We start from the raw sequence: 27,892 nt of genomic DNA, 5'->3' as shown, positions 1-27,892 counted from the left end.
GAGGGCTGCAGAGATGGTTCAGAGGTTAAGAGCACTGACTATTTTTACAGAGGTCCTGAGTTCAGTTCCCAGCAACCACATGGTAGTTCACAAACATCTGTAATGAGGTCTGGTGCCCTCTTCTGGCCTGTAAGCATACATGCAGGCAGAACACTATATACATTATTAATAAATCTTTAAAAAAAAGAAAGGGGAAGGAGAAATGTAATCAAATTATAATCTTAAAAAATTTAATAATTGCTGGGCGGTGGTGGCGCACGCCTTTAACTCCAGCACTCGGGAGGCAGAGACAGGCGGATCTCTGTGAGTTCAAGGCCAGCCTGGTCTACAGAGCGAATTCCAGGACAGGCTCTAAAGCTATAGAGAAACCCTGTTTCGAAAAACCACACAAAAAAATTAATAATCCAGGCCTGCCATTGTGGCCCACACCTTTAATTTGGGAAGCAGAGGCAGGCAGATCTCAGTGAGTTCCAGCTCAGTCAGGCTACATAGACTCTGTCTCAAAAATAATCTTCTGCTTTCCTAGACCAGCAACTTAAGTGGTATTGTCTGGCTCCCCCTCAATCTTAGACTTGTCTGTACCTTGAACAGAAAAATAGTAATACGAAGTCTGTCCCAGAAGGAAAACAAGGCGAAGGGAGTCTCCAGGAAGAAGCAGAGCTGTTAAATTACTCATGTTTATTTATAACAGACCTTCAGCCAGTACAGTACAAAACTTACAGTAGTATTTCTCCATTACACAAATATTTACTTACAGTATATTACATATATAAAATGCTTTGCAGGAAGTCTCAAAAGCTGGTTTAACTCCCTTTGAGGAAGGAGAAAACTCTTTAAAAAGAAGGAAGGGGAGGGTAGATAAGGAACCGGATGAAGAGGGAAGAGGTGAGGGGCGAGGGTGAAAAGGGACACCAAACAGGCTGCAAAGGAACCTGGGGGAGGAGGAGAGGTGGTATTGCACTTGCTTCTGTGTTTATTCTATTTTTGATCTTCATAATTTCTGATTAAAAATATATATATATGTTATTTACACAAGGAAAGAAGCTGCCAGAAGTATTACAAAATTCCACCTGCAGCTTAGACACTGACACACACACATACACACAAAGGTCTGGAAAAGTGTCTATTTAGAAATTCTCTCCCTCCCCCCCACTTTTTTGTGGTGTTGTTTTTTGAATAGTAATAAAAAAGAAAACACCTCTTTTCTCTGTGTGGGTTTTGGTGTTTTGTTGTTGATTTTTCTTCTTTTTCTTTACTTTTTTTTTATGCAAAAGGAGCTGGGAGAGAGCATGCGGATGTTTGAGGTTCCAGAGCTGGAAGGCTCTGGAAAGTAGGATTTTTGTACCTAAGACCCTGGTTAAAGTGCAGTGATGGGCTGGAGAGAGACGGGGTGTCCCTCTCCTCCTTAGCACCTGGTCTTGTCCTCCCAGCTCTGCTCTTGGGGGCACAGAGTATAGCCTCGGAACATAGTCCTTCAGGTTTCTGGGGGTTACAGGTGCTAAGGCTGACTGAGGAAGGGAGGAATGGGGCACTCAAAGGCTCTGATGCCGCAGAGGAACTAGTCCTTCTGAGGTATCCCCAGGTAGATGGCAGACACAGAAGTGGTGGGAGAAGGTCTAGTGGGAAGAGGCTCAGTAGCCAGAACAGCACAGGAGAAGCACAGATACTAACCTCAGCTCTGCTGCCGTCCCAAGGTTGGTTGCGAAGACCCTTCCCTTCTCCTGGGACCACTCCCTTGGGAGCTGGCACCCCAGGCTCCACCTTTGGCAGCACCTGTTTATTGCTACATTGTCAAGGAGGAAGAACCACCCCACAAAGCTCCTCCCTGCCAGTCTGGCCCTCCTGGGAAGCCATGGTAACACAGGAGAAGAAGGGAAGAAAGCTTTTTCCACCCCACCCTTCTCATGATGGGGAGAGTAGCGTCTCCAGAAGGCTAAGAGCCCCAGTCCCAGGATCTGATCTAGCCAACCCTCTCATGCCTCTCCGTGTCCCTCATAGGGAATGAGAAAAGTAGAGAGAGGCAAAAGAGCCAACCAAGGAAGGACATGTGGAAAGAAAGATGGAGGGGAAGGGAGAGAGAGGAGGAAAAGACCAAGACTTATAACTTATGAGGTGTTGTGTTTGGTTTCTACTTTTTTTTCTTATTTTCTTTAAACATAGAAAAACAGCCTTTGGTTTGAATCTCAAAGAAGCAGAGAGTGGGATGGCTGTGGCCTTGGCAGGGAACTCTTTATAGAGAGAGACGTGCAGTGGGGTTATGACTTCTCCTGCACAGCCTCACGAATCCTCGATTATCCAAATAGCCAGGGGCTCTGCAACCACCAGAGAAGGGCAGTGAAGGATGGCTCCCAGTTAGCTGAGTCCATCCCATTCTTGCTAGAACAAGGGTGGATTGGTCGACGGGCACATACATGTCATTCATCCTGGGACAATTTTTGGTTACACTGAAAATTAGCAGGGAGAAAATTCCTTTCTCCCTGCCACTGATAATAAGAGGGCCCAGGAGCCTGGGAATGAGACGGTGGATCCTGCTGGAAGGGAGAGGAAAAGGCAGCATGACGAATGGGGCTGAGCCCCTGGTCACTGGGCAGCAACCCACCAGTTTCTCATACAACGGGGACAGCAGGGGTCCCTGAGAGCCGAGGAAGGTCACTGGAGTGAACAAGTTTGAAGGGTAGAGGAGAGACTTCTACCCACCCCCTTTCCCGTGCCCTGGTTCTCAGCTAGGCTCCCCGAGTCGGGCAGGGTTGTGGACCTAGCTTTAGCCCCTGAGAGTATAAAATGGGGGCGTTCCAAGAAGAGAAAAGCCACCAGTGAGGGACCTGGCAGGTTGAGACCAGAGTGGTGCGGAGGGGTGAGCCAGAGAGAGGGAGATCCTGAATGGAGGCTTTAGGGAGCTCGTATGTCCAGGTGAGGTCAAGAAGACCCTCAGTCCACAGTTTCCTGGAGAGTTTCTACAGCCCTCCTACTTCCAATGAGGAAATTCTTCGTTCGTGTAAGAATAGTGCAAGCTGCCTAAAGTGAGAGGGCACAAGAGGTATGAAGTACCAGGTCGGAGGGTCCCAGAGAGGAGATCATAATGCCACAGAGCTCAGGTGGGGCCGCTGGGAGGTATCGACATCCAAACAGTCGGATAAGTAAGCGTGCGGATTAAAGCAAGAAGCTCAGAGTCCCTTAGTACAGAGAGGAGCTTCCAGGCCCTGGGGCTGTCAGAGGATGTGGGATCGACAAGAAAACAAGGCTTAGAGCGGAAGCGAGAATGAAGGAGTGGCCAGAGATCGCAGTAAGTCTTCAAAGGCCAAGGAAAAGTCATTAATAAACAGCAAATATGCCGGGAAGAGAGGGGTTTAGAACGAGAAATATAAGCAAAAGACTGGTCTTGTCGCAATGCTTCAATCAGTCAGGATAGACAGGAACCGGCGAAGAGGGTCAGAGTCAGGTGTGAAGTGAGGTGGCCAGTGGGCGGGGCTACAATGCGAAACTCCTCGGGGTGTAATAGGAATCTGGCTAGACACCTGTAGGTGGGGCAGTGGATGGCGGGCTGCGGGCAGGCGAGGGGAAAGAGCTCGCTAGCCCACCTTATGTTCCCCCCGGACAATGTGGGAAGAGAACTCATACCGGTCCTGGCTGTGATAACCACAGATATTACACTCGAAAGGGTCTCTGAAGCCATGGCAGCCCATGTGGATGGTGAACATGACGTGGTCCAGGAAGAGGATGCGGCAGTGTTCACACTTAAACGCCTTCACAGGCTCGCCGCTCTCACCCACCACCCGAAGCACTTCCTTGGAGGGGCCTGGGGTGCCCCGCAATAACCCCTCCTGTGGTTTGGGGTCCTCTTTGGCATAGGCGGGACTGTGCCGGCCCACCACTATGGTGGGAGGAGGTTGAGGTGGGGGACCCTGAGGGAGGGACACCACCCCGCCAATCCGATCTTCGTGGTTGCTCTCTGTATCTGTTGAGTCCTGGCAGCCATTGCTAGGGGATGCCCCAGGGTCAGTCAGAGAGCCTCGGGCCCGATAGAGAAGGGGACCTCCGTCTCCCAGGTCCTCTGGTCCCTCACCTGCTTCTCGGGACCCTGGAAGCTCCAGTCGGCTGGGGAGAGGCTGCATCTGGGTGTACACAGAGCTGATGACCGGCGTGAGTTCCGAGATGCAGTTGGTGGGTGGGAGGCGGAGGGGACGCAGATGCTCTGTACCCACGAAGGCTAGAGAACCTCCAAAACCAGGCTCTAGGCCATGGTGCGCCACCAACTCCACATCCTTTTCATAGCCACCGCCGGGGTTCACATCATAGGGGAGGTCCGAGAGGCTGAAGCGCATCTGCTTTTCGCCTGGGGAGAGTAAGATCTCATCAGGACTGGGTTTGACTAAACCACAAGTTATGCCCAGTATTACTTCTTTGTTTTCTAACCATGGGGCTGACATCACAGATGCTAAGCACACATTCTACCAGTGAGCTATACCCGGAGTCCTAGGGAACATGGTTTACCACACCTCATTTACTTCCCAGAGGGTCAGGTCCGAGGCAAGCTGGCGTCTAGGGCAAGGCGTCTCTATGAAGTTTCAGATCCTCAGCGAGAGAATGCCATTTGCAGGTCGGGGAACCACATGTTGCCTTCCTCTCACTGGCTCTAAGGCCAGCCCACACAGACTGATCCTCGTTGTTTTCAAAAGATGGAAAAGCTCGCCTCCCCCGTGAGTCCTCAATACCGACCGCTCTCTACTCTGTCTTTTATGTGTGTGTGCACGACTGCATATTCATCTCTGTGCTGGAAGATGTGTATTTATTTATGTGTACATAAATGTGGGGTCAGAGGACAACCTTGGGTGTCAGCCTCAGGAACGCCGCTGTCCACCTCCTTTGAAACAGGACCTGTCATTGACCTGGAGCTCACCTATTAGGCTAGCTGGCCTGGCCGGTGACCCCAGGGCACCCTTCTGGCTCTGGCTCCCCAGGGCTAGGATTACAAGCACATGCCACCATGTCTGCATTCTTTTGTAGGTTCTGGGGATTGAAAACTCCAGTGCTCATACTTGCAAGGTACACACGTCACGGACTGAGTGATCTCCCATCTGAGGGGGCGTCTGAGAAGCGTGCCGTCCCTCTTGAGCACCGCAGAGACCACTAGGCTGCTTCTCCCCGCTAAATCCAATCACCAGACCCACGCCTCTGGTCTGATAGCAATCAACACTGTGACTGACTGGAGCCATGACTTAAAGCTGGGGTCTCCTTTCCAACAGGGCTCTTCTTACCTACAAACTTCTGTGGCGTGGAGCGTTTGCGCTTGGTGAGGCTGTTGGCCAAGCGATCGATGAAAGTTGGCCGCTCGGACGATGAGTGCAGCATTGAGTCAGGCACCATCTCCAGGTCACGCATTTCATCACCTGGAGGGGAGGGGCAGGTGGTAGCTGCTGAGCGTGCGCATTGGCCCAGGGGCCTTTGCCTGGAGAAAGCAGGCCAGTCAAGGAAGGCCACACCTGGGAAACTGGGCTGGATTTCTAGCTCGCTCTCTCTCTCTCTCTCTCTCTCTCTCTCTCTCTCTCTCTCTCTCTCTCTCTCTCTCTCTCTCTCTCTCTCTCTCTCTTTTGAGATAGGATCTCACTATGCAGCCCTGGCTGGCCTTGGACTAACTCTGTAGACCAGGCTGGCATTGAATCCACAAGGATCCACCTGCCTCTGTGTTCTAAGTGCTGGAATTAAAGGCATGGGCCACTATGGGCTCTTTGTCCTACCTAAAGCTCACTCTGATAACCCTTCAGACCATTTGAGGGCACTTATACACACCTACCCCTTGATCTTCTATTCTTTATGCTTTCTTTCCCATTAGACTGAAGATACGAATCCAGATTTCCTTTATGTCTGGATCTCCCTATAGACTGCCCCAGAGCTGGGCATTCATGGGTCATGGGGGTGCTTAGGAATGGGTGGCTGGAAGGTCGAATGAGTGCAACTTGTGTTGGCTGAGGGGCCAGAGTCACCCTCGCCTGCGCCTCTGGCCCCGCCCTCCGCTGCGCCCCCGGCCCCGCCCTCCGCTGCCGTGAGGTCCTCGCCACAGCCCCACCTGGCTGGCCGGCCAAAGCCTGGGCTTCAGTGCTGAGGCTCTGCAGGTAGTTGTGGCACCGCTCCTTGTGCTCCTCCAAGGTGCTTTGCTGTTTGTAGCTCCGGCCGCAGTAGTTGCACTTGTAGGGTTTGCCCACTGTGGGAGAAGAGACTGTGGAGGAGAGAGCACAGGCGACGTGAGAGTAACTGCTGCCTGCACCTGGCTCGGAAGCAGCATGCAGGAGCAGCTGCATGCTGGCATGCAGAGGAAAGAACCTTGTTAGCTTTTCTATGGGGGGAATGGGGGAGTGGGGTTGGCATCCCTTCCCCAACTCTACCTACAGCGAAGAACAGGTGAACCAAATGTGAGGAAAGGTGACAAGGTACGGCTGAAGGAGGGGACCCATGGCACACAGCTTCACACTGGTGGTGGGAGTCTAGATGCTCTGGCTGCTTCTGAAAGGAAGTGACGACCTGGGGACTTAGCAGGGGATCTTCCCTGTAAGTAAGCATGGCAGGCCCCACCCCAGGATCTCAGAGTCTGGGGCTCAGACTGCGGTTTAACCTTTCCATGCGGCAGGCGGGTGTAATAGCTGTTTATCAGACAAGGGGACTTTTTGCTCGCAAGTTCTCCGCTGTGGCTGGAGGAAAATTGGTGGGCTGAGGCGACACAGAAATGAGAGCCCTTCGATCTGCCCGTGCGGGAGGGGCAGCAGTGGCTGGCTTTGACTTGTGCTTTTTTTACCCTCGTTTTCTCTTCCTGGCCCTATACTGAGACACCGAGAAAGCCCCCAGAGTCCAACACTGATGAGAGAAAGAGACGAGAGCAAAGGAGCAGAGGTGAGGGAAGAGTACAGGAACAACCGTGTTATATTTTTCTGCTTTAAGAAGAATGTGTCACACTCGGGAGGCAGAGGCAGGCGGATCTCTGTGAGTTCGAGACCAGCCTGGTCTACAAGAGCTAGTTCCAGGACAGGCTTCAAAAAGCCACAGAGAAACCCTGTCTCGAGAAACCAAAAAAAAAAAAAAAAAGAAGAATGTGTCATAAAATTCTGAAGGAAAAATGGGAAAACTGAGACTGTAGCTTTGTTTAAACACCTCTCTCTCTCTCTCTCTCTCTCTCTCTCTCTCTCTCTCTCTCTCTCTCTCTCTCTCTTTCTCTCTCGACAGGGTTTCTCTGTGTAATAGCCCTAGCTGTCCTGGAACTAGTTCTTGTAGACCAGGCTGGCCTCAAATTCACAGAGATCCTCCTGCCTCTGCCTCCCAAGTGCTCCCAAGTGCTGGGATTAAAGGCGTGCGCCATCACCGCTCGGCTGAACACAACTCTTAGGAGGCATTTTGTGTGTGTGTGTGTGTGTGAGAGCAGAGGAAAAACTTGAAGAGGAACAAGGTACTGTGTATCTGTGTTTATTGCTATTATTGAGCAGGGAGGCAGAGGCATCACTAGGAAGCTGGTGACTATCACTCGCCCACACACTCTATGGCTGCGACTCAATCAGCCTTCGTCGGCTGCTCTTCATCTCTAGACGGAGTGCGTGCTTAAGGGGATGAAGTGAGCACCTCTCCACCGAGTCCCTGGGGGAAATGGTTTGACAAGTCAGGAGGGGACCGGCCCTCTAATCCTTCTTCCTTACCCTGTGATTTGTAACAGGAAGCATCTCACAGAGATGGGGAATACACATCATCTGCTCTCCCCCTAGTCTCCTACGGAACAACATTCGACATCCGGCCAGTTGACCTTGTCAAGAGTTTGGGAGACTGCAGGGCAAGGTGGTGCATATCTTTAATCCCAACACGTGGGAGGCAGATGTAGTTGGATCTCTGTGGTTTGACGCCAGTCTGGTCTACGTGGCAAGTTCTAGACTAGCCAGAGCTACACAGTGAGACCCCGAGAAAAAGCAGCACGTTTGGCCATGGGGTTCTGATGGAAACAGGCTAGGCTATCGTCCACAACATTGATTTTCTTCTCCATAGCAACAGTCTCCTTGATAACAAATGGGCAGGGCAGAGGGGGGAGCTTTAGGGCTGAGGCTGAAGCTCAGTTGATAGTGCACTTGCCTAGTGTGTGGGAAACCTTAGGTTCCAATGGTGGTGTGCCCTGCAATCCCAGTACTTAAGAGGCAGAGGCAGGAAGACTGGGGTCAAAAAATGAAAGTCCTTGGCTACACAGGGGGTTTGAGGTCAGCTTGGGATACATGAGACCCCGGTTCACCAAGCAGAGTGCCAGAGGTGGGGTATTTTCACCTGGAATTCTTTTCTCACTCCCCTGCCTGCGTCTGAAATTCTTACAATGAGCATAAGTTATGATGTCACCAGACCTCTTCTTCCACATGCAGAGACAGAGAGGTCCCCGTTACATGGGAGAATCAGAAGCGAGGCAGGATGGAGGAAGGAGAAGTTGCTGCAGTGGCTCTCTGTCCCTTAAAGTACTACTCAAGAGGGCTTAGGAAAAGAGAAAAGCCAGTGGAAAATTCTGAGGCCAGACAATTAATTATTTTTTTGTTTTGTTTTGTTTTGTTTTCTGAGAAGGTTTGCTCTGTGTAGCTTTGGAGCCTGTCCTGAAACTTGCTCTTGTAGACCAGGCTGGCCTCAAACTCACAGAGATCCACCTGCCTCTGCCTCCCGAGTGCTGGGATTAAAGGCATGCACCACCACCACCTGGCTCCAACAATTAATTCTTTATCCTCTTTCTTCTCCTCAACCCTCAGCTCCCTTCTTGCCAGTTCAATCTAGCCAGGAGCCCAAAACTTAGTAAAACACCCAGAGAGAGGGCCTGGAGAGATGGCTCAGTGGTTAAGAGAACTGGCTGCTCTCCTAAAGGACCTGAGTTCAATTCCCAGCACCCACATGGCAGCTCACAACTGTCTGTAGCTCCGAGATTGACTCACAAGATATATATACGCCAATGCACATAAAAGTAAAAATAAAAAGTTATTAAAAAAAACACCCAGAAAGCACTGTTTCTCCAGTTCCTTCCAAAATATTCCAATTCAAAGTCTTCCATTTATTTTGTTATTTTGAGAAAGGGTCTCACAGAGCCCAAACTGATTGAATGCCTGACCTTCCTGCCTCCGCCTCTCCAGTACTGGCCCCTGGGTCCCCACTGGATTTGCTTTTTTTTTTTTTTTTTGGTTTTTCGAGACAAGGTTTCTGGTTTCTCTGTGGCTTTGGAGCCTGTCCTGGAACTAGCTCTTGTAGACCAGGCTGGTCTCGAACTCACAGAGGTCCGCCTGCCTCTGCCTCCCGAGTGCTGGGATTAAAGGCGTGCGCCACCACCGCCCGGCTCTGGATTTGCTTTTGTCTGTGAGAAAATCACCACTTCTTGGGATGCAGAGCAGAAAAGGGACAGTCCTTTCCTATTTGGAGGTCGTAGCTCCCTTCCTTCCAGTTTGGGGGCACTTGGAAGTAGAGGGAGGGCCTGCAGCGATTATCCAACACCTCTGGTTTCCTGGAAGTAACGGGGGGGGGGGGGGGGGCGGGGGGAGAGGAAAGAGTCCCAGAGTGGGTCCTGGTACAAATGAGAGTGGGAAGGAGCTGTCCAGGGGCTCAGAGTTAGGGCGAGGGGACACATACAGCGTTAGCAACACTAAAATGTTTAGAAACCAAAGGTCAGGGACAAGCCAGGGACATTAGCCATGCTCTTTTTGCTGCACAGTCGCAGAATGTGGCAGCAAAATACCCCAGTGAATGCAGGGCTGTGGGGGCGCGCGCCTTTAAACCCAGCACTCAGATCCGCAGAGGCAGGCGGATCTCAGTGAGTTCAAGGCCAGCTCAGCTAGGGCTACACAGAGAAACCCTGTCTGGAAAAACAAAACAAAACAAAACAAATAAACAAACAAAAAAACCCAGTGAAGAGCCCCGCAAATTTCTCCCGAGTCAGCTATCTGCGCTGTCAGTGCTTGTGAGTGCTCCCAGCCCTCGGTGAAAGACATTGTTCTTCTCCAGGGCAGAGAGGTCTTGGAGCTCTTTTCTGAGCATGCCGGGTGCCCCTCTCTTTGCTCCGGCTGGATAGCCACTGACCTGAGTGTGTGCGGAGGTGGCCGGTGAGCGCATCGCGCCGGCGGCAGGCGTAGTTGCAGAAGGGGCATTTGAAGGGCTTCTCGCCGGAGTGCAGCTTGATGTGACGCAGCAGGTTCCCCTTCTGGGTGAAGGAGGCCCCGCACTGGTTACAGTGGAAAGGCCTTTCCCCTGCAGGCGGAAGAACAGGTTCCGGGGGGACTGGCTTGAGGGGTGTCCAAGGGAGAAGGGAAGGTTCTCTGGGCACACTCTGGAGGGCAGTGAGTGCCACACATACCAGGCCTACGGTACAGAGGTCAGGTACCTGGGGCCCTCTTACCCTGGAGAGGTGTGGATTAGAGGTGTGTGGCTTGAAAGCAGTGCAGAGCCTAGAAGACCTGCCGAAAGACTGGTACCCAAAATAGCTCCGTGAAGCATTTAAGTAATTGCTCTCTCTCTCTCTCTCTCTCTCTCTCTCTCTCTCTCTCTCTCTCTCTCTCTCTCTCTCTCTCTCTCTCTCTCCCCCTCCCTCCCTCGCTCTCTCTTTTGGTTTTTCAAGACAGGGTTTCTCTGTGTAACAGCCCTAGCTGTCCTGGAACTCGCTCTGCAGACCAGACTGGCCTTGAACTCCCAGAGATCTGCCTGCCTTTGCCTCCGCCTGGCTAACTAATGATTCTTTATCAGTAAAAGATCGGGAGTCCAGAGAAAAATGTAGAGCTCAATAAAAATCAATTAAAAAAAAAAAAGGTCGGGAGTCAGATATTGCTAGGAGGTGACTGGGGGCTTTTCCACAGCTTCTGTGACCATTCAGGTGGTCACCCCAATATCTGACTCCTGATCTTTTACTGATAAGAATAATTATTTATTCAGAGTCCAGTCGTCCAGGGAGTTCACAGTCTGAGGAGGGTAAGCAGAGGCTCCCTGCGACACCGCCTTTTAAATAGAGATGAGAAGGCCCTGGAACTCTGCCCCTCTTCGACTGACTATGGGCAGCTCTCCCCGACATCTACAAACATTTTTTGGTCCATCACAAGGCATTAAACATGCGCCCCCACCCCTGATCTATACTGAAGCGTCAGGAATCCTTCTAGAGGTCCCAATGCCCACTCTCTCTCCACCCTGAGCAAAGGAGTAGCTTCTTTGTCACAAGGGCTGAAGGGAAGGGCCAGGAAGGTACAGATGTTCCGAAGGGCTCACATCCCTTTCTCTCCTTTGTCATCTAGAAAACTTGTTCCTCCGATTGGCCCTTCGCTGTCTGAGTCACCCCCACCCCTGCAGCGGGTCCCTTCAGCCTCCTCCCTACCAATGTCCTAGCTCCCCTCTGCCTAGTAGCCCTGGCCTGCCCACAGCTTGTCCATAAAGCCCTTGGGCCCACTCACCGGTGTGGCTGCGCTTGTGAACCATGAGCACGTTGGGGCCGATACAGACCATGCCACAGACGTCACACTTGAGTTTGCCATTGGGCAGCCGGATGCCACCAGGGGAGTGAGGCTCTGGTCCACTCCCATCGCAGTAGCCCAGGGGCTCTGACAAGGAGTCCTCCACAATCACGCTGTCGTCCTTATCTAGGAGCCTCTCGTCGGGCCCCAGCAGTCGGCTCGACTCCTCATCGCTGAACATCTCCACCTTGATGGAGTTGGCTGGGGGTCAGGGCACTGATGTTTAGAGCAGGGACAGGCAAAGGGACAACCACTTCCAGGGCGGAACGGCACTTCTACAGTTCCATAGGGAGACTGCGGACTTGATGGAGTTGGCTGGGGGTCAGGGCACTGACGTTTAGAGCAGGGACAGGCAAAGGGACAACCACTTCCAGGGCGGAATGGCACTTCTACAGTTCCACAGGGAGACTGCGGACTCAGAGGCTCACAGTGTTAGGTCGGGTGTCATTCCAGAACGCACCTGAACTGGAAACAGTCTTCCCCACCTACCACCCACCAGGCAACTAGAGTTTAAAAGAAAAAAAAAAAAAAGAGAGAGGAATGCACAGGGTATCTTCTGTCAGCGGGCAGAAGAGATGACTTAGAGGAACTCTGCCTGCACTCTCTTGTCATTAAGAAAGATGCTTGGTTAATCCATGGTGACTCACACCTTTAGTCCCACCACTTGGGAGGCAGAGCTGGGTGGATCTGTGTAAATTTAAGGCCAACCTGGTCTACATAGTGAGTTCCAGGTTAGCCAGGCCTACATGGCAAGACCCTGTCTGAAAAAGAAAAAGGAGAAAAAAAAGAAAAGAGAAAGAAAGAAAGGTGCCTGGGTTGGCCTCGGGCAGGAAGCCAGTGAGTGACAGTGGCGGGAAAGTGGCCCTGGGGAGGCTGAGGGGACAGCAGGGCCACCTGCGCAGAACTGACGACAGCTGTGGTTTACTGTCCCCTATGAGACCGAACCCCATGCCTCTTCCTCGGAACCTGAGGGGACGCCGGAAGAGCTTTGGCACTAGTTCTGACCTACATTCTTGGCTATTTCAACCATCTAGAGAATGTCACAGATCTAGGGCCAGCTGGGGAGGGGCATTCGGGGGACCTTGCCTGGCAGGAGAGGGATAGGAGGTGAGGAAATCTTGGTGCTGTTCATTTTCTACCTTTCCCTACCCAATGGCCACTTCTGTCTCCAGTTCTCCAGTTCCAGAATTTTCCTTTGGAACCTTTATTCCCCCCTCCACATCCCTACCCCCCACACAGTGTTTCTCTTTGTATCCTTGGCTGTCCTAGAACTCCCTCTGTAGACAAGGCTAGGCTTGAACTCAGAGAGCCACCTGCCTCTGCCTGCTGAGTGCTGGGACTAAAGGCGTGCGCCACCATGCCCTGCTGGAACCTTTATCTTAATGCTATCCATACACCTTTTAGTTCCACCCCAGTCTGGCATTAGCTTCTTTTCAGAAGCTAGGAGAACAGCAGGCATTGGGCTCCTTCCCACCTCGAGTCCCTGAGCATGGAAGCAGGAGATGATGGGGAAATGTGGCCAGGAGAAGGCAAATTGAGGGCCAAGCAAAACTGCAGCTCCCCAGTGCCAGGAGTGGAGAGAGGGTCACACTTACCACTGAGTGAGCGGCTGGGCGAAGAGTGTGGGCTGTTTGGGGTGCTCACCGAGGGCCCCACTGGGGCCCCGAGGAACTCCTTCTCCAGAGATGAGTCCCCGCTACCTTGGAGGAGAGAACAGATCTCAGGTAAAGTTCGGGCTGGAGCCTCTACAGTCTACTAACTATCCTTTAAAAAGCTCCAGTTAAATATCATAAGCATTTATCATATAGCTGTGTACAAGGTAGGCCGAACGGGAGTACCCTACCTTGTGCCCCAGAGGCTTGGTGCCCAATGGTGACCGTGACTTCCGTGAACTCAGCAGTCTGGCCTACCCTACCTTTATCTGTGCCTGAGGGGAAGAGCATCACCCGCTGCCCTAACTCTGCAGGAAGCGGGGCCAGGGCTGGGCGGGCCAGGGCAGAACAGAGAACAGGAACCCAATGAGAAGGTGGCACGGGACACTCTTTCCTACCGCTCTCTCTGAAGCTCCCAGTAGCAGCTTTGGAATCTGCAGGAGGCATCTAGAACTGTCCGGATCCCGATGATAATGCTCGTTAGCAATAATGACAGCAGCTGCTATCTAGTGAGTGTATCCTTATGCCAGACTTAGTCTGTGAGCTCGGAACGCTTGTTCTCCTTCATGCTTTGTGACCACCTTATGAAACAGGGGCTACAGTATCACATTAATTCTTTGGATTAGGAGATGCAGAAGTTTACTACCTGCTTAAGCTGGGGTGGGGCCACTGACTAGAGTGCTTGGCCAGCCCCTACCCACTGGGGGTGAGTCAGGATCAGCTTTGAAGAATCTAGAAAGTTTTCTAGCTGACCAGATACTGATCCCATATTTACCATTTCATGTTCTCTTGAGAGCTAAATATCGATGATCCTAAATGCATCTGTTTTAACTTCTTGACCAAATACTTTGTAAAAATGCCTTTTGCAATTACGTCTTTTAAACATCTGATAACATACCTGGAAAACATGACTGTCTTCAAAACTACCCCCTCCCCACAATTTTCTGCACAAATATGTGGGTGAAATAAAAACATGTAGAGAAACACACAAACACAGATCACATAGGTAGATACACACAAAGAGAACATACCTACTGGGGTAAACATCACAGCCGTCTATGTTATCTGTTAACATGAACATGCATGGGTATATGCGCAAAGGCCTAAACATGGAAGAGAGAGAGAAAGAGAGAGAGAGAGACCCTAAAATTCATCCCTAAAGTCCACCTAGGTTAGCGCTTTACCCCGCTTCCCGACTATGCCCATACTTACTTTCACAAAATAAAGATTCCATTATAAAATGGTTGGAGTCCTGGGCCTGAGGCAAGAAATCCGGAACACACCCTCCTGAGGGATCCCTCTCCAGCTTTGGTCAGTGGGAAGAAAACAACCACTCAGGACTTTGGGACCATTTCCCCCCCCCCCGTTCACATCTTTTCCTAAAGTCCCCTTCCCCATTCTAGCCCACAGAAGCCCAAGGAACCCTGTTCAGCCACAGAAAAGGCCGTATGGCTTGAGTCCGACTTTCCCCAGCTGAGGCTCCTTAGGCGAATAATGGTTTTCTTAAAAAGTTGCCTGAAGTCAGCACCAGACACAAACCATGATGCGACAGCCTGGAACCACTGTAGATTCAGGCCCAGTTTTAACACGTGCCCTTTCAACTGAGTTTACTGCGGTTGGAAGGTGAGACAGGCTGGAAAGGGCTAAGTAAGTTATGCTCCTCCTGCCTCGGCCTCCCCCGAAGCGCTGGGATGGCAGGCATGCACCACACCTGGCCTCTCACTCCGTTCCAAAGGCTAGTGCTGACTTGCTCCAGATCACTCAAAATGGGACCTGTTAAAGCCTTGGTCCTAAATGATGAGGGACCCTCTTGGAAATCCATACTTGGTCCCCGCCTCCTGGAGCTGAGGTTGCCTCTGAGCTTAGGGGCTAGCTAGCTGGGGGATACTTGGGGACTGAGAGGAGAGCATTCTTTGTGGCTCTCCCAATGAAGGGCAGGAAACAGGAGGGAATGCAGGAGCCTCGAGGCGCACCAGTAATCACAGAGGCTCTTTGATGCTGGTGTCATCCCTAGGATAAAGGTGAGAGGAGAAAGAGACTCAAGTCTACTTTCACGGCACTAAAATCTAAGACGGAATTGGAATCTGTGTCAAAGGCCAGAAGGTCTTTGTGGGGCTCCAGGGATTGCCGGAGACAAAAGTCAGATTTGAGAGGTCAGTTCCCAAACCTCTCAGCCCCAGAAACCCCAGTGAGGGAATTTCAAATGCCTGGGACTTCCAAGAAATCTCAGACTGTCAAACCCAAGAATTAAGGCTGCTCTCAGGTATCAGAGACATTTTCTTGGTCAAAGCCATCATGGATTGGCTGAACCCCCAGGGAGCAAAGCTAAATTGTGAGGTTCACATCAGAGCAGCCAGGAGGCGGAGAAAGGGCAGAAAAGCGGGAGGGAAGGGATCGGGAAGCGGTCTACCAGCTAAATGCACCTCACACAGGGAAGGAGACCAGCCCTCTTCTGCATCCCTTGAGTGCTTGCCCCTGGGGAATAGCCTGGAGCTCGCTCGGCAAGCCTCGGCACCTCTCTGTGAGGGACCTCATCTTCCTGCTTTCTCTTCTTGACCATGGGCTCCAGGTGGCAGGATGCTAGCCTGCTCTCAGGGACCAGTGAGGGCATGAGCAAAGAAAGACAGCCATCCTCGGCTCTATTGTGGGCAGGAGGCTGAGGCCCCTCACACCTCTGCTGTCAAAGCTCCTCTTCCTCACCTCAGGTCTTTCTGCCATCCACTCCCACCCAGGCCTGTTTCGGCATTCCACCCCTGGCTGCTCTACCTCTGTCCCCAAGGCCTAGCCAAGATGTCACCACAAGCGCCCACTGTCCAAGTCACCGTCTTCGCTTAGCAACACCAAACACCCGTTCCCATCCTCCCCAAGTGTAAGGAGGAACGCCCCCTCCCCCGCTACACACACAGCCCCCATCCTTTCCCTCTCCTCAGGCTTGGGAGTTGTTACTGAATTGGCTCCCTAGCCCCAGCACCCCCCTCCCCCCTCCGCTAGCCGCCTTCTGCCTGAACTTACATTATCCTTCCCTGGCCGGTGAGACCCTGGGGTGCGAATGCGGCCGCCGCCTTGGAAACGGCGAGGGAGTGCGGGTGGTGTGTGCATGTCTGCGTCTCGGTGGCAGGCAGGGGTGAGCCCAGCCACTCACCTTCCAGGAAGCGTGGATTCCTGGAAGTGAGGGGAACCGCCGTCATTTCGCAGGCAGCGGCAGCCGCACGGTGAGCAGGGGCCCACGGCTGCAGCCGACAAGAACCGCTCAGCCCAGGGTGTATGTGCTAAGAGCCTGGCGTGTGTGTGTGTGTGTGTGTGTGTGTGTGTGTGTGTGTGTACTGGAGAGAGAGAGAGGCGTGGATGTGCTTGGGGAGGGGGCAGGAGAAAATGTACAAGTGTGTGTGGGGGGGGCGATGCTAGGCTACAACATTTCTTTTCTAAGACAGTGGAGGGATGGAAGGGGAGGCACACAGGAGGGGAGGCAGATGTGTTTGCCCTCCTGCCCAGGAGACAAAGAGGAACTGCACAACAAATGCTTGAGAGGGAGGCAAGTGTGTGTGTGTGTGTGTGTGTGTGTGTGTGAGAGAGAGAGAGAGAGAGAGAGAGAGAGAGAGAGAGAGAGAGGCAGGCTTGTGGGGACTAGGAAGGGGGGGGGGGTCCCAGGGAAGGCCCAATCCTCTGCCAGCTAGGGAAGCCAAGGCCCCAGAGGTCATGGGGCCCAGGACACAGGGGCAGCTCCAGGCTCTAGAAGTGGCAGAAAACTCCACCCCTCCCACCCCCAACAGCAAACTCAGTCTCCTGTCCATCTCCTCCTCCTCCTGACAATCCCTCCCGCCCCCCTCCGCCCTCAGCATCACAGTCCAGCCTGGCTGGTGGAGATCTGTGACCCTGAGCCCTTTCTGATCACTGGTTCCCTGGTTCCGTCTCCCTGCCTCCCCTCCCTCCTGTGCCCCTGGGGCTCCAGCCGCTGGAGTCCTGGATGAATCTGTCCTCTATCAGGATAAAGCCCTTGCTCCCTTCCCTTCCAGAGAAACTGCTCACTACTGAGCTGACCTACTTTGGAAGACTGGATTTTCTGATTCCAAGAATTTGGGGGTGGGAGGGGCCATAAAACTCTGGGTTGCCAATCCTTGCATCCTTCCCTCCTCAGGTTCTCCTGAAATGTTGTCCAGCACCAAGATACTCAGGGCAAGTACTGCTTCCTCAGACCTCAGCTGCTTGCCTGATTTGAGCAACTCAGTTTCTGGTTTGGGGGTTGTGGGGGTAGGGTGGGAATCTGTGCAGTAAATCTTGCTTTCCTCCCCTCCTCCCCATGGGAATTATCTGTACCTTTAGAAAGGAAGGGGGCAGGGGCTTTCAGCAGGTTCTGTGAGGTGGTAAAATCCCTGAAGAACAGGAGAATGCCTCCTTTTATCAGGGTGGCCAGTAAGGAAAAGCCATCTACCCACAGGCAGAGCTATGATGACCCAAGAAGGGGTTGGTTAAAGGCTAGATACCGGGGGCCAGCCCTCTGTTTCTGGATCAGCCCGGGAGAGGGGTGGGGGTCAATAATGGGTTCTTAGATACCTCAGTTGCTCCATCTTGGCCCTGTCTAGCCCTGAAGGGGGCACTCTTTAGAGTTAATGTCAGTCCTGCCCTGACTTTCAGAAGGTAACTACTGACATCTAGAGTCCTCAAAACACACAGGCGGCATGGTTTGGGCTTCTTACTCACAAACTTGTTCAGAGGCCACTTCTCAGCTAAGCATGTCAACCTGCCTTAAGCAAGGAAAGCTGGGTTTCCTAGTGTAGCGAAGCCAACGGCCCCAGCAATTCCCTGCTGGTGTCCACCATTCTCCAGAGACACTGCTCACTGGGAAGAGCCTGTGGGGTTTGTCCCCCATCCACAGCTTCTCATTGCCTACCGTACAGCAGGATTCGGATTTTATCCTTCTGACAGTAACCATTCATCGCTAAATGGGTGGGTACTCTGTGCTCTTTTTGCTTAGTAGTATAGACTTAAACAAACTGGAAGTTGGAGAATTGGCTGGCTTCTCGGAAGGGCCTTTCTTCCTTCCTTCCTTCCTTCCTTCCTTCCTTCCTTCCTTCCTTCCTTCCTTCCTTCAACAGGTTTCTCTGTAGCCCTACTTGTCCAGGAACTAGCTCTGTAGACCAGGCTGGCCTCGAACTCACAGTGATCCATCTGCCTCTGCCTCCCGAGTGCTGTGGTTAAAGGCATTAAGCTAACACCGCCAGGCCTGAAGGGCTTCTTTCAATTGAATCAGCCCATCTGAACTGTGTCATTCTGCCCAGCATGCGGCAAGCACTGCATGCCCGTACCTAATCCAGTTTCTCCAGAGTCAGAGTCTTTCTGTGATTACCCAGATGAGGACCATGGGTCTTAGGTGTGTCTGACTGACTTTGCTATTTCCATCAGTGCAAGTCAAGAATCCCTTCACTGGTTGCACTTTAAACAAAATTAGTAGAACACCGTATAGCTCATTTCCACAATAGTACCTGGACTTGTTTTACTGAGACAGATTTTTTTTGTTTGTTTGTTTGTTGGTTTGGTTTGGATTTTCGAGACAAGGTTTCTCTGTGAAGCTTTGGAGCCAATCCTGAAACTCATTCTGTAGACCAGTCTGGCCTCGAACTCACAGAGATCCGCCTGACTCTGTGTCCTGAGTGGTAGTGCTGGGATTAAAGGCGTGCGCCACCACTGCCGGGCTGAGACGGGCTCTTAATATGCAGTGTAAGCCTTGAGTTCATGAACCTCCTGCGTCCAGCTCCTGGGTGTTGAGACCATGGCTTACCACAGTCGCTGCCATGTTTGGTTGCTGATGCTTTCAGGTAAGGGCTGTGATACACCCTTGGCTGGCCTGGAACTGCTCATGCAGACCAGGCTGGCCTGGAACTTACAGAGATCTGCCTGCTTCTGCTCCACCTTGCCAGGCTCAGCCATTTTATTTATTTATTTTTATATTTATTTATTTATTTGTTTGTTTATTTATTTAATTTTTTTATGTATACAATATTCTGTCTGTGTGTATACCTGAATGCCAGAAGAGGGCGCCAGACCTCATTACAGATGGTTGTGAGCCACCATGTGGTTGCCGGGAATTGAACTCAGGACCTTTGGAAGAGCAGGAAATGCTCTTAACCTCTGAGCCATCTCTCCAGCCCCCAGCCATTTTATTTTTAACTTTAGTTAGGATCTTGGCTCACAAGTATGGATGATTCGGAACTCATGATCTTGTGTTAACCTCCCAAGTACTAGAATTATAGCTGCATGATACCATATCATACCACACCTGTTTCTTTGATCCTGACATGCTAAAGTTAATATATATGTATATAAGACATATATGTGTATAATACATATACATATATATGTGTGTGTACACACACACACACAAATATTATAGTGGTTTTTCGAGACAGGGTTTCTCAGTGTAGCCTTGACTGTTCTGGAACTCACTTTGTAGACCAAGCTGGCTTGAACTCACAGAGATCCGCCTGCCTCTGCCTCCCAAATGCTGGGATTAAAGGCGAGCGCCACACCTCCCAGCCTACTTTAAGGCTTTTGAAGATGGTCCACTCTACTTGGATGGGACAGAATTCTGTTCTGGTAACACAGGAGAAAGAACCACATTTTCCTCCCACCCACTTGCTCTGGGTCGTCCGTTTCATAATTCCCATCTTTATTCCGTTCCCTCTCCATGGTACAGAAAAGAACCACCGTTAGGAATATAAAACCACAGGGGAATGCACACTACCTCCAAGCACGGCCGCCCTGAGGGGCAGCTGCGACTGACATTTAGTCAAGTAGAAGTCGTGTGCCAGGGCTGAAGGCTCTCTGCCTTCATCCACAGGACAGTGTCTGCTCCCACGCCCATCCGAACGGAACACACAGCAGGCATACCAGACATACAGGAGCGGCCATTGCAGTCTTCCATGTCCATCCTAAAAAGATCCTGTTGAGAGAGGAGAGGCTGGCCGTTAGAGCCACAGCTGGGGAAGGATGAGGTGCTTTGTTTGTTTGTTTGTGTTTGTTTTTTACATTCTGGAATAAATAAGAAGTCTAAAGGGTCAGAACAAAAACTTATTTTTTTGGTCCTGGGAAGTAGACAATGCATCCTGATTTATAAACGCAGAGATTTCCTTCAGCCCACATTTATTTATTTATTTTACTTACTTATTTATTCATTTATTTATTTATTTATTTATTTATTTATTTATTTATTCGCTGAGACTTGTATCCCTGGCTGGCCTGGAACTCACTGTATGCGTGCCTGTCTCTGCCTCGTAAGTTCTTTAGGACTCTTAAGCTTCTGAGATAGACACAGTTACATCACTTTAGCCAAGTGGTTCTGGATTTTGGGGTGTGCCCTTGCTCTTCAGTGGGGCTGATGTAGCAGGTGGGTTGCACTTCTGCCCTAGAGAAGCAAAGAAACAGCATCGCAGAAGGGGCAGACTTCAGCTAAAGGGTAGGAGGGAAATGAAGCTGAGTCGGACCATGGATGCGGCTGCACGCCTGCAATTCCTGCACTAGGAGGTGAGGGCTGCAGGGTCTTGGGTTCCAGGTTAGCCTGGACTATGTAATGAGATTTAGGTAGGGGAAAAAGCCATACTCGGTTATTTATAGGTATTTTTCTTTTGGGGTGTGTGTAGCAGAAGGTAGGGTGACAGGCGAGAAGCCCCCCTCGAGGTTCACTGAGAACTCTGTTGAAGATATAATAAACATTTTATCTGCGTGTGCTGAAGATCAAATCCATGGCCTCACCCATGCTAGGCAAACGCTGTACCACCTCTACACCTCATGCCTAAATTTACAGGCTTTCTATATAACTCTGGCTGTCCTGGAACTTTCTGTGTAGACCAGGCTTCAGGCTGGCCTCAAACTCAGAGATCTGTCTGTCTCTGTCTCCCAAATGCTGGATTAAAGTTCTGCATCACCACACCTGACTCCCATGCGTAGACTTTCAAATGGCTTTTCCCTGGTTGATGTTTATTCTATTTATTTATTTGTTTTGATTTTTGTTTCTTAGGTTTTTTTTTTTTTTGTTTTTTTTTGAAGACAGGGTTTCTCTGTAGCTTTGGAGCCTGTCCTGGAACTCGCTCTATAGACTTGGCTGGTCTCAAACTCACAGAGATCTACCTGTCCCTGCCTCCCAAGTGCTGGGATTAAAGGCATGTACTACCATCGCTCAACTTATTTTATTTTTAAAATTTTTATTTATTTATATTTTGTTTTTCAAGGCAAAATTTCTTTGTGTAACCCTAGCTGTCCTGGAACTTGAGCTGTAGATCAGGTTGGCTTGAACTCACAGAGAACCACCCCCCGTCTCTTCCTCCGGAGTGCTGGGATTAAAAACATATACCACCGCCTCCCAACTTCCTTTTAATTTTTAAAAATATGTTTAAATTTTATTTGGTGTGTATGAGTGTTACGCCAGCATGTATGTATTTGTGCCACATGGGTGCAGTGTCTGAGAAGGCCAGAAGAGGGCAGTGAATCACCCAAAACCAGAGTTACAGATGTTTATGAGCCATTATCTGGGCTTTGGGACTGAACACTGGTCTTTTGCAACACAATAATTGCTCTTAATCTCTGAACCATTTCTCCAGCCCCACTATGTTTATTTTAAAGAAAAAAAAAAAACAGCGCATACACATGTTAACACTTAGGAAGAAGAAGGAGGAGGATCAGGGGTTCAAGACTAACCTCAGCTACATAGTGAGTATGAGGCCAGCCTGGGCTACATGAAATCCTGTCTCAAAAAATAAATAATTAAGAAAGAAAGAGTTGGTTTTTTGTTTTGATTTGGTTTTTTTTTTTTTTCTGTGTAGCCCTGGCTGTCCTAGAACTCAAGATGTAGACCAGGCTGGCTTTGAACTCATAGAGATCTGCCTGCCTTTTGTCTTCTGGGTACTGAGATTAAAGGTGTAGGCCACCACCGCCTGGTCAGAAAGAATTTTAAAATGCATGCTAGTCTATTTATGAGAAATTAAATAGCAGAGTATTAAACCATTAAAGTGATAATTTATTGCAGTGGAGTCCTTGGGAGGAGGACAAGAAAAAATTATATTTAGAGGTAGGCGTGGTGGTTTATGTCTGCGATCCCAGCACTTGGGAGGCAAAGATAAATGGGTCTCTTATTTCAAGGCCAGCCTGGTCTATGAAATCTAGTTCTAGGCTACATAATAAGACCCTGTGCGTATGTGTGTGTGTGTGTGTGTGTGGAGAGAGAGAGAGAGAGAGAGAAAGATAGAGAGAGAGAACTGGGAGGTGGTGGCACAGGCCTTTAATCCCAGCACTCAAGAGACAGAGGCAGGCAGATCTCTGTGAGTTTGAGGCCAGCCTGGTCTACAATTGGAGTTCCAGGACAGCCAGAGCTACACAGAGAAACACTATAGAAAAAGATCTTGGTGCTGGAGAGATGGCTCTGTGGTTAAGAGCCCTGGTTGCTCTTCCAGAGGACCTGGGCTTAATTCCCAGTGCTTGCATAGCTGCCCAAAGCTGTCTGTGTCTCTAGTCCCATGGATCCCATGGATTCCATGGATTCCATGTTCTCCTCCAGCCTCTGTGGGCACTGCACACACGGAGCACAGACATTCATCTAGGCAAACACTCTTACATATAAAATAAAAATAAAAATCCCAAAAGAAAACCAGATGTCCTCCTTGGAACTCCAGGGGCACCGCGCACACACGGTGTACTTCACATACAGGTAAGCACACACACACATATAATGAAATAAATGCATCTTTAAAAAAACCTATGTGGGGGCTGGAGAGATGGCTCAGTGGTTAAGAGCACTGGCTGCTCTTCCAGAGATCCTGAGTTCAATTCCCAGCAACCACATGATGGCTCACAACCGTCTGTAATGAGATCTGGTGCCCTCTTCTGGTGTGCGGGCGTACATGGAGGCAGAATGTATACCTAATAGATATATAAATAAATCTTTTAAAAAAAAAAAGAATGACAAGCATTTAAACCAGGTATAGTGGTGCACTTATGTAATCCTGGTGCTTGGGGGTTGGAGGCAGGAGGATCAGTAGTTTGAGGCTATTCTCAGCTACTTAGAGGTCAAAACCAACCTTGTTTTAAAACAAGCCACGGTTCTGACCTGCGTTTCCAGTTCCCACAAGCCACGAGTCTAAGTGGTTGCTTAAACTTCCCCAGGGGGCAATGATTAGACAAGTCGGAGTGTGCCCCGACAGACAACTCACACCCTTTGGAACTACCACAAATCTCGAGGTGGCCAGAGATCCCAAGGCACAGGAGACCAGGTTCTGCTCAGAAACCATCGGCTCCACCAATGGCCTTTGGGACTTCTTTCAAAAACAACTACAAAGATCAAAGTGTTACGCATGACTGTCCTCAAATGTCCCCTCCCCTGTGCAGAAGGGAGAGGCTGTTCCCGTTTTCTGTTTGGAAAAACTGAGCCTTAAAGCAGTTAAGCTGATGCCCCAAGGCTTGTCAGCACTGAAACCAGAATTAGAACACAACTGTCCTGTTCTCCGAGGCACGCTCTTCCTTTATTTATTTTATTATTATTTTTAAAGTGTGTGTGTGTGTGTGTGTTTGTGTGTGCACGTGCGTGCACATGAATGCATGTGTCCTGGGAGGCCAGAAGCACTGGACTCTCCCGGAGCTGGAGTTACAATTGCATGCCACCCAATGCAGGCACTGGGTCCTCTGCAAGAGCAGAGCATGCCCACATGTTCCTAGCCACCGAGACACCCACAGCTCCGTGTCTCTGAGGTGTGCTCTTTCCTTTACACTGGATGGCTTCCTTTGAGAAGCTAGGCCAGGGCTGGGGCTACAGCTCAGTTGATGGAGCTGAATTCCTGCCACAGTGGCTCACCTGTCATTCTAGCGTTCAGGAGATGGAGGCAAGAGGACAGAAGTTTAAGGTCTTTCTCAGATGCAAAACTGAGTTTAAAGCCACCCTGGGCTCCAAAAGACCTTGTCTCAAACAATATAAAACAAAGCAAAGCAAAATAAATAAGCAAATAAATAATTAAATACATTAAAAGTTTTTCTTTAGAGTGACTCTTGTAGAAAAAGGTTTCTTTTTCTTTTCCTTCCTTTTTTTTTTTTCAAAGATTTTATTTATTATGTATACAACATTCTGCCTCCATGTATGCCCACATGCCAGAGGAGGGCACCAGATCTCATTACAGATGGTTGTGAGCCACCATGTGGTTGCTGGGAATTGAACTCAGGACCTCTGGAAGAGCAGTCAGTGCTCTTAACCACTGAACCATCTCTCCAGCCCTCCTTCCTTCCTTTCTTTCTTTCTCTCTCTCTGTCTCTCTTTCTTTCTTTCTTTCTTCCTTCCTTCCTTCCTTCCTTCCTCCCTCCCTCCCTCCCTCCCTCTCTCTCTCTCTCTCTCTTTCTTTCTTTCTTTCTGTTTTTGGTTTTTTGAGACAGGGTTTCTCTGTAGCTTTGGAGCCTGTTCCGGAATTTGCTTTGTAGACCAGGCTGGCCTCAAACTCACAGAGACCCACCTGCCTCTGCCTCCTGAGTGCTGGGATTAAAGGCGTATGCCTCGACCACCCAGCACTCAGTGTTTGTTTTCTGAAAGCCAAACAGTAGATGGACTTTACTCTTTGCCCAAAGCTTCCCACAGCACATGACTCTCTGCGTTCCCACTCGCCACCCCTCAAAGCTCCTCCTCCTTATGCCAGCGGGCAAGCAACTGTCTCCTTAGAGAAACTGGGTTAATTTAGGCAAAGCCTGCCTGAGACACCCTGTCAGATACTGTACTAGGTAGTATATGGAGAAAGAAGCTAGCAATCCAATATAAACTTGGCTCAAAGATCTCAAATGGGAAGGAAAATGGTTTAAAGCAACATGAATACATTGGGCCTGGTGGTACACACCTGTAATCCCATCAATTGGGAGAGACTGAGGCAAGAGTATTGCCATGAGTCTAGGTCAGCCTGGGCAATATAGTGATTACTAGGACTACAAAGCCAGCCTTGTCCACACACGCACATGTACACACGTGCACAAACACACACGTGCACAAACATGATCGAGCGCATGATCGAGTGCGCGTGCACACACACACACATACACACACACACACACATCAGCACACTCCTGAATTTCCAGCACTTGAAAGGCTGAGACAAGAGAAGTGCTATGAGTCTGGGGGCCAGCCTGAGCTACACAGCAAGACCTTGACTCAAAACAAAAGCAAAATCATAATGCCACACAGTGATGGCGTGTAGTGATCTTCTGTTTGTGTTTTAGAGTGCAGAGCTAAGCCACTAGGGGCCAGGGAGTGGCAGCATACACCTCTGGTCCCAGAATTCGGGTGAGAGAGGCGGAGGGCCTCTGTTACTTCAAGGCCACCCTGGGCCTTCTGAGATTGAATCTGTGTAAAAGCTAAACAAAGCTCACACAAAAGAGATCCCAGCATTTGTAATCACACGCCTTTAATCCCAGCACTAGGGAGGTGGAGTCGGGAGTGATAAGGCTGGGCAGAGAGAGGAATATAAATTGGGAGGGAACAGGAGCTCAGTGCAGTCTGAGCCACAGTCCGAGGCTGCAGTCTAGGCAGTCAGCCTGAGGACAGGCTTGGTAGAGATAAGAACTCTAGTGGCCAGCAGCTCTGCTCCTCTGATCCTTCGCTTTCACCACCCCCCCCCCCCTAGCTGACTCCGAGGTTTTATTATTAAGACCAATTAGAATTCGTTGCTACAAGGGAGACACGTAGAGTATTGTTCAGCTCAGTGAGTTGCAGAGCAACTAGAAAGAGCCAGTCTGTCCCCCTCCTCCCCACTAAGAAGGAAGCACTTCTGTAAGGGATGAGTATCAGTCATGGTGATCTCAGGGTGAAAGAGAGGAACCCTCCCCCCATGCTACGGACTAAAGCCTGGTCTTTGGACATGCCAGGCAAGCCTCCCCTCATGTTTTTTTTTTTTATTATTATTTCTTTAAAATTATTTGTGTGAGGCCGGGCGGTGGTGGCACACGCCTTTAGTCCTAGCACTTGGGAGGCAGAGGCAGGCGGATCTCTGTGAGTTCGAGGCCAGCTTGGTCTATAAGAGGTAGTGCCAGGTAGCCGGGCGGTGGTGGCGCACGCCTTTAATCCCAGCACTCGGGAGGCAGAGGCAGGCGGATCTCTGAGTTCAAGACCAGCCTGGTCTACAAGAGCTAGCTCCAGGACAGGCTCTAAAGCTGCAGAGAAACCCTGTCTCGAAAAACAAAAACAAAAACAAAAACAAAAAAAAAGAGGTAGTGCCAGAACAGGCTCCAAAGCTACAGAGACACCCTGTCTCGAAAAACCAAAAAAAAAAAAAAAAAAAAAAAAATTATTTGTGTGTATGTTGTGTGTTTGTGTGTGTTGTGTGTGTTGTGTATGGTGAGTATGTGTGTGAGAGAGAGACGGAGAGAGAGAGAGGCCACGGCAAGCCTGTGGGTCAGAGGGAACCAGTAGGAGCTGGTTCCCTTTCCACCATGTGGGGTTCAGGCATCAAAGCTTCGGCAGTAAGCATCTTTACCCACGGAGGCATCTCACCGGTCCTCTCACCGTGTTCTGAATTACTTGCCAACATAACCAAAGTCCTCCACGGCACTGACTTCTGCCCACCTGTGAGCAGGAATGGCTGACAGTGGCATCCTTTCGAGAGAGGACTCCCTACTGACTTAAAATAAGGGGCAGTGAGGTCAGTCCAGGTCTGACTTCCTAGGGCAGGTCCACCCTGCCACTCCTGTTCCCCAAATATTCGATGGCTCTAACTATTTAGGAAAAACAATATGAGAAAACAAAATTTTCTCCATGGAATAAATAAATGGACATTGTTGTTCTTGTTTGGTTTTCGAGACAGGGTTTCTCTGTGTAGCCCTGGCTGTCCTGGAACTCGCTCTGTAGACCAGGCTGGTCTTGAACCCAGGGATCCTTCTGCTTCTGAGTTGGGATTAAATGCAACCACCTGGCTATTTTTTTTGGTGGTCTTTTGTTAAACTTTTGAGATAAGGTTTTGTGTACCCTCGGCTGGCCTGGAGACTTGCTATGTGACCTAGAGCAACCTTCAAGAATTAACCCCCCCAAAATGCTGGTATTATAGGCCCCTCCCCCAATGCTGGTATTATAGGCCCCTCCCCCATGCTGGTATTATGGGCTGTGTGGCACCGGGTCTTATTTGTTTATCTGTTTACAGATGAAGTTTCACTCTGTAGCCAAGGCTGTCCCAGAACTGAAGACTAGGCTGGCCTCAAATTTATATCCAAATGCTGGGATTTTACAGGCATGAACCACCTTGTCCTGCAATGGACTAGCTTTAATAGGCTGAAATAGTATGGTTATCTTCAGTGAGCAAAACTGTTCAAATCTGCCAGAGAATCCAGTTTAAAGGAATGATATCAAAATCTGGGGATTTGAAACACACTCCTTGTGGTCTAATGGGCAGAAAAGCATTTGGGAGGACCACCAAGGCAGACAAGTGGTATGGCCCCAGGCTATACTTTGGGTTATTTCTTCCAAAGGACAGCAGGGAGGTGTGGAGACACTTGGGACCTGAGTTTGTGGTGGAATTCGGTAGCACTCAACAAGTTCATACGAAGTTTCCAGAGTCTTGAGTAGACCAGACCTACAGCATCATCCTCTCCTGTGTGTGCCTCCCCAGACAGAATGAAATGTGAGCAAAGATAGCTGAAGCTAGCTCTGCTTCCCTCGGGGGCTCCACAGAACCGGGCTGGAGCGGGAACACAACAAATGTCTCGTGTAGTTGGCTGCACACAGGAAATATCACTACGCACAGCCCTTTCCAGGCTGAGCAA

At 50.1% G+C, this 27,892-nt stretch overlaps 1 protein-coding gene across 14 annotated transcripts in view; it reads right to left on the bottom strand.

Annotated features, from left to right (window-relative positions):
- Window positions 1–663: 663 nt before the first annotated feature.
- Window positions 664–27,892, bottom strand: part of Ikzf4 (IKAROS family zinc finger 4) — a 35,366-nt gene continuing 8,137 nt past the window's right edge. Inside the window, exons 1-12 of one of the 14 annotated variants that reach the window (XM_038314638.2) lie at window positions 16,142–16,161; window positions 14,342–14,435; window positions 13,073–14,232; window positions 11,418–11,664; window positions 10,379–10,447; window positions 10,063–10,230; window positions 6,788–6,846; window positions 6,608–6,683; window positions 6,381–6,498; window positions 6,065–6,214; window positions 5,256–5,387; window positions 664–4,333 (exon numbers count right to left, since the gene is read on the bottom strand). In XM_038314638.2, coding sequence (XP_038170566.1) covers window positions 3,570–4,333; window positions 5,256–5,387; window positions 6,065–6,214; window positions 6,381–6,498; window positions 6,608–6,683; window positions 6,788–6,846; window positions 10,063–10,230; window positions 10,379–10,447; window positions 11,418–11,546 — 1,665 coding nt within the window. In that variant the 5' untranslated portion in view covers window positions 11,547–11,664; window positions 13,073–14,232; window positions 14,342–14,435; window positions 16,142–16,161 and the 3' untranslated portion in view covers window positions 664–3,569. Of the gene's footprint in view, window positions 4,334–5,255; window positions 5,388–6,064; window positions 6,215–6,380; window positions 6,499–6,607; window positions 6,684–6,787; window positions 6,847–10,062; window positions 10,231–10,378; window positions 10,448–11,417; window positions 11,679–13,072; window positions 15,170–16,141; window positions 16,738–19,868; window positions 20,067–27,892 lie in introns of those variants that run through there. The other 13 variants (XM_038314636.2, XM_038314637.2, XM_038314639.2 and 10 more) reach the window with 13 other exon arrangements.

Source organism: Arvicola amphibius, chromosome 17, assembly GCF_903992535.2.
Source record: "Arvicola amphibius chromosome 17, mArvAmp1.2, whole genome shotgun sequence".
Taxonomy (NCBI): domain Eukaryota; kingdom Metazoa; phylum Chordata; class Mammalia; order Rodentia; family Cricetidae; genus Arvicola; species Arvicola amphibius.
This window is presented reverse-complemented; position numbering and strand designations above follow the sequence as displayed.